Below are 6,010 nucleotides of genomic sequence, written 5' to 3' on the forward strand. Positions count from 1 at the left end.
CTTCCTGTTCAGCTTTGGGCACATTATACCTCTCTCTTAGCCCGTTTCTCATGTCTAAAATGAAGTCAATAAAGCCTCTTTCACGAGGACGTGGTGAGAAATATTAGTATGCCAAGCACAGAGCCTGTCACATAGCAAACATTCTACCAGTGTGCGTTCCCATCTCCTCCCATAAAAATACATTTTCAATTAGAATGGAAGTCAGTAGAAAATTCAGGTTGGAAATTCTGGTTTTCATTTTATAGAGATTGTCCAAGAATATATCTGTTTTGTACATAAAAGGAATATCTCTAACCCCATGTGAATACTGCTCTTTCCAGAAATCAGGCGGGTAATTCAGAGCTTGCATTTTGGAAGGGATGATGTAATTGTTTGGGCTTTGTATTTATCAGTCGCCTAGGAAACACAATAATGAGGAAATATAAACTAGGTGTGTGACTGCTCTGACCTCAGATAAGCTGGGGTGTTGGCTGGCATAACATGAACTAACATCTTCTAATTTATAGATGAACTCTGCTCCCACTCATTCTCCTATTTTAGAATGACTGGAAGTGTAAGATTTTGAAAAAATGAGAAGAGGGAAATTTTTCATAAAAAGAATTACTGGAATCAAATGAAAAATATACTCAAGTTAGATGTCAAAGTATTTGAGAACTTTTTTAATCTGATGAGAACTACCTTCAAAATATTGATGCAGGTAACCAGATTATATGTTTAAGATGAAAATTCAAGTATAATACATATAAAAAGTATAACTGAAATTTAAGTATTACCTTATTTAAGTGAAAACTAGGATTTTAGATAGACCAAATTAAAACAAAAATCATTCCTTCTGCATTATAAAATATGAGAACTTAACACATTAAAACATAACATTTATAGTAAATTTAATGAAGTGGCTGAGAACTCCCCGGGAAATTGGAATTAAGCGTGGCATGTTTTAAATTAGTTTTGCACAACTGCCAGTTTATAAATTGAGCACCATTTTATGAACTTCCTAACAGGAGCTGTCCAGAATCATATGTTTATATCAGTTTTGAAATGTCAGATGCAAAATGACACTTAAATGTGACTCTTAGGATTCTTAAGTATGATTTTTATTATATTAATGGGAAAAATTTTGTGACTGGATTTCTGACATTTTAATGGAAGCCACCTGAGAAAATATGATTTACATACAACCACTTGATTTACCCACACCAACATACCCAGTGAGTTCGACTGCATATCTGTTTTATGTATAAAAGATTGCTAGCTACATGTTACCTTTTGATTGGATCTCGATTCACCAAAAAAATGAATGTCCCAAATCGAGAAAAAAATTAGAATCCAAATCTTTAATTGGGATGAAATGGATAACAATCACAAAGTTTTAAAAAGCCATTATCAATTTACTTATTAACTCATCATTAATAATTCGTTAATTTATCCAACAGACACATACTTTGTGAAAACAGTATGTCAGGCATGAGGAATTTTACAAAGACATTCTAAACATTCTTCTTTAATTTTTTTCCCCTTATTCCAAAGAATACCCATTCACTTTAGATTACTTAGAAGATGCAGTTAAGGAAGAAAGAAATAAAATCACCTATATTCTAAGTGCTGAGAGATTTATTTACAAATATGGGATCCTAGGACAGTCTACTGTGCCAGGAAAATCTTTTTGACTGACAAATTGTGTATTGACTCCCTACCACATTTTTTCAATATGAATTACCACTTCATTTTAGTAATTTTAAGGTCTCACTACGAGTCTCACCATAGCAAAAACAGAGATTTTCACCTTAAGAATCATGGAAACCAGAGACCGGGATACTAGGAGGAAAGGCAGAGTTTCCTATTAAATTTCCCCTCAGCGACTTTAGCTTTTGGGCCTTGGGACCCAAATTTATTTTCATACTCGTATCTGAAATCCACAATGAGCCGAGTCAGCTCCCTTCTTTTGCACGGTCCCGCCACTCTATTCTGCACAGGAAGGCTTCCACCCGCTTCCCGTATTGCCTTCCTACCCATTGCTTCCAGCCCAGGCCACGGCGTCACTGACTTGGGGTTTTCCAGCCCTTTCCTCCTGCAGTTCCCTTACGGGAAGAAGTGAACTAGAGCCAAGATCCGGCAATGACCGTGGAGGGCTCTCCCTGCTGTCTTATCTCCAGGCCTCCAGGGCAGGAAAAATCGGGGAGTGTGCTGAGCTGTGTCAAAAGGAGAAAAGACGCTGGTAGTGAGAGGAGTGGTAATGGTGAACAAGTACTTACTTGTGGTTCAGAGGCTAAATTCATCTTGTATGGATGACGTTTCCCTTCCTCTGTCACCAGAGGAGACCAGACTTTATGTTCGGATCTGCAAGAGATGGACAAAGCTGTTGTTTCATTCACACTGATAATATACACTAAAAACAGGGTGGGAAAATGCACCCCCTTGCCTGACTACTGGCCTCTGAACTAGCACTCTGCACGCCCCTGCCACCCCCACCCCCACCCCGCCTCCCTGCCTTCCCCTCCATTTGTCACCAGGGTGATTTTTCAAAAGCACTAATCTGATGACATCATGTTCAATGGCTGCCACGCTCAGGCCTGAGAGGCTTCCCAAGCTGCTGGGACTTCTCCCAGCCTGATCCTCCTTCACTGCATTCTGTGTTGCTGACCCTCAGCTACACTGGCCTCCTTGCTCCTGAGCATGCTTCATGCTGCCCACCTCTGCTCAAGACAGAACAAGCTTCTCCTCTCTCTCGCCCAGCATTCTTGATCCAGACCAGATAACCAACTTATCTGTGAAGTTTGTCTGGACCCAATAAAAGTGATGCCTCCTTTACTGAGCTTGCAAAGGATTTCTTTGTACTTATCACACAGCAATTTTCTCAGTCTAGTTTTAGTTTTAATTAGTGTAGTTTTTTTTTCTCTCTCTTACAAGTGGAGAATAATTGTACTTATCTTTGTATTTTCAGAGTGCCTAGCAGTGCCAGATATATACAAGGTGAACCTGTTCAATTTTTGGTAAATGAATCAAAAATAAATTAAGCTATGAATAAATGAGCGAATAAATGTCTTGAACTAGGGCTTGAAAAAGAAGATTTGGACTGAGATAGAAATGGAGATGAGAATGAGAGGGAAATGTGTTTTTGAGGGGGTAGTAATAAAATGGTGTGCTTTCCATGGAGGTGGAATACTGAAGTATACAAAATATTTTCACATCCTGCCCCCCATGCTTGGTCCTCCTACTAGTCCTGTAGCACCAGAAAAAAGAAAAGCCAAAAGCCTACTTCACAGGTAAGAACTTGAACAAAAGGTTCGTGATAAAGAGCTATGGAAGCTAAGGTTAATGAGACATTAAAGTGCAGATTACATAACAGGAGATTAAAATAAAGAATGTGAACTTGATCCAACAGGAAATAGGGAGCCATCAAGGTTGAACCAAATCACTTCGGAAATCATGCCCTGGCAGGGCCCCTTCCAAGACTCCATGAAAGAAGAATGGGAATTCAACCCCAGTTACAACTCCCAGTGCGCCCTCCTCACTTGTCACCCTGTTGAGAACATCCAGCTCTCCTTTCTTGTAGTGTACTTAAGCTTACACTCAGTGCTTTGTCTAGTGTGTTGCCATCTTTCTCTGTCATTGCAATCTCCTAGCTCAGGGGTGTAGGGCATTCTGAGATGGGTGAGGCAGTCCTTGCCCACAAACAGCTTCCAGCTGATCAGAAAGAAACAGACATTTCCACAGGACTTACCTGGACACTGTGAGAGTCATGTTGTCTATGCAGCCCTTGATTTTGTTCTGAGCTTCCAAGTGTGTCATATTGCCTGTATCTTCCCCATCAATGGCTGTGATTATATCTCCAATACATAAATTAGCCACAGCAGCCTTGCTTCCGGGAGTGACCTGGAAAAAGGGAAAGAACAGGCTAGTTACTACTCATCTCCAAGGCAATCACTGAGTAAGTTACCACTGGGGTAATAAGTATTCACAAATGTGAACGAATACATTTAAAAAGGAAAGAGGACTGAAATCATAAGTGTCAATTGTAACAATCCTTCATATTTATGGAATGCATTATGGTTTACAAAGAGTCCTTTTCTATATACCATCTCATTGGATCCTTACAACAATGTTGTGAGAAAGGAGGACAAATATCAGTCCTCATATTAGAGACCTAGAAACTCAGGCTTAGAAAGATCTGTCACTCACCTGGGACCACCCAAACTAGTATATTACCATATTGCTAGTCATCCATCCAGTATATTACAGAGCTAGAACTCAAACTCTGAAATCAGACAATCAGACCCAATGTTCTTCCCACTGAATTACCAGTCATACTTAACACACACACACACACACACACACACACACACACACACACACACAGAACATGTACAGTAACATCTTATTGCTATAAAAAGCATAATGTTATTTATGCGCAGAAAAAATCTGGAACATTGCTCACCAAATTGTTCAGTTATACATTTCTGTAATGTTTTTGGTTTTTACGATGAGCCTAAATTACTTCTGTCATTAAAAAAAGCAATAAAAAAGTTTAAAATCTGGCAGTGTGGGTTTACACTGGTTCATTTCCTCCCGCTTGAGAAGTGGGTCATCCCCTATAGGTGGCAGGTTTTCTGCAGGCCGATGTTTCTGACCTGTAGTTCCAAATTATGGGCCACCAATGCTCAGGGGAACATAGTCAATTATTGCAATGGATCATCAAAATCCACCTGGCCTACTGGGCATTACATGTGGACTGAATAGATATCATGTCTCATACACAGATATACAACTATCTTTCGAGTGACTATAAATGCTGTTGTGATGAATGAAATACAAACTCATTTTGAAGTCGTACTAACCTCAGAGCCATTTTCATTATTAGGTATTTTCTAAACTGAAGTATACTAAAAATATGACAGTCATCCCAGGGTCAGTCCATGACTTTGACCTAGAAGACCTTCTTCTATGGGAATTCCAAGCCTCCCCAGGCGCAGAGTGGCAGTAACGCACCCAGACGCCCAGGCCACAGAGGGTTCCGGCCTCCCCTTGGAGAAGGCCTTTGACTCCCAGAAGCCAACTGAAGATCTTGTGAACACTTAGGTGTCTCTGTAAGGCTGAACCATAGCTCAGAGGCCCTTTAATGCCCCAACCATAACACATCCGTATCTGATGCAGTTTTCAGCCACAGTTTCCAATCAACCATCACCAAACTGAAGATGCTGGCCCTTCTGAGGTGGCTGGGGTGCTGTCATGGCCCATCTCATCAGCATCCTGACCATAAAATAAGGGGCGGGTGACTTGATCTTTGAGGTCCCTCTGGCTCAGACATGTTATGACTTTATCAGGCAAAACTCTCTTGGAATGTAGCAGGATGTAGAAACCAGTGCAGAGACTTTGACCTCCTAACCTTCCTTTCTGGCTTTCCCATCATTTGTCTACCAGAGAGCTGGCCTTTTGAAAGCCCTGATCCAAAGTCAGACCTTCTTCTCATCCAGCCACTGGAAAAAGACGTTTATACAGACAAGCGTAAGATGCTCTCCTTTCAGTCAATGTGGTGGAGGGAGGCTCTGAGTCACATACGATAAAAACAAATGCCTCTCATTTTCCGCCCATTTCCTGAGAAGACCGATCTGGTGTGACTTCGTGCATATTTTGCTTTTTTCCAAAGAAAAATAGGGACCCCTTGTTTTAACAATGGCCTTAAGCATCACTTTATTTGGGATTAGCAATGCTTCTGGGTTGGCAGACTACCTCCAGAAAGAGGAGCCGGATGGAACGCATTTATCATGACCAAATCTAATAGTGTTAAAGAACCCCTTGGGATAAAATTCAAAATCATCAACAAAATTGCCTTCCTCCTCACCCTGATCCTGCCATTCCCCCATTAAGCTCTAGCTGCAGGGGTCTTCCTTGTTCTTTCCCATCTCAGGACCTTACCACTTGCTATAACCTCTGCCCAATTAACTTCTCATTCTTCATTCTTCAGGTCTCAGCTTAAATGACCCTACTCAGAGGCCTTCCCTGACCTCCA

At 40.8% G+C, this 6,010-nt stretch overlaps 1 protein-coding gene across 1 annotated transcript in view; it reads right to left on the reverse strand.

Moving 5' to 3' along the window:
• Positions 1-3,910, reverse strand: part of PDLIM1 (PDZ and LIM domain 1) — a 25,579-nt gene extending 21,669 nt beyond the window's left edge. Inside the window, exons 1-2 of the mRNA XM_023519818.1 lie at positions 3,725-3,910; positions 2,256-2,340 (exon numbers count right to left, since the gene is read on the reverse strand). Coding sequence (XP_023375586.1) covers positions 2,256-2,340; positions 3,725-3,792 — 153 coding nt within the window. The 5' untranslated portion in view covers positions 3,793-3,910. The remainder of the gene's footprint in view (positions 1-2,255; positions 2,341-3,724) is intronic.
• Positions 3,911-6,010: the final 2,100 nt, after the last annotated feature.

This window comes from Pteropus vampyrus, unplaced genomic scaffold (genome assembly GCF_000151845.1).
Source record: "Pteropus vampyrus isolate Shadow unplaced genomic scaffold, Pvam_2.0 Scaffold238, whole genome shotgun sequence".
Taxonomy (NCBI): domain Eukaryota; kingdom Metazoa; phylum Chordata; class Mammalia; order Chiroptera; family Pteropodidae; genus Pteropus; species Pteropus vampyrus.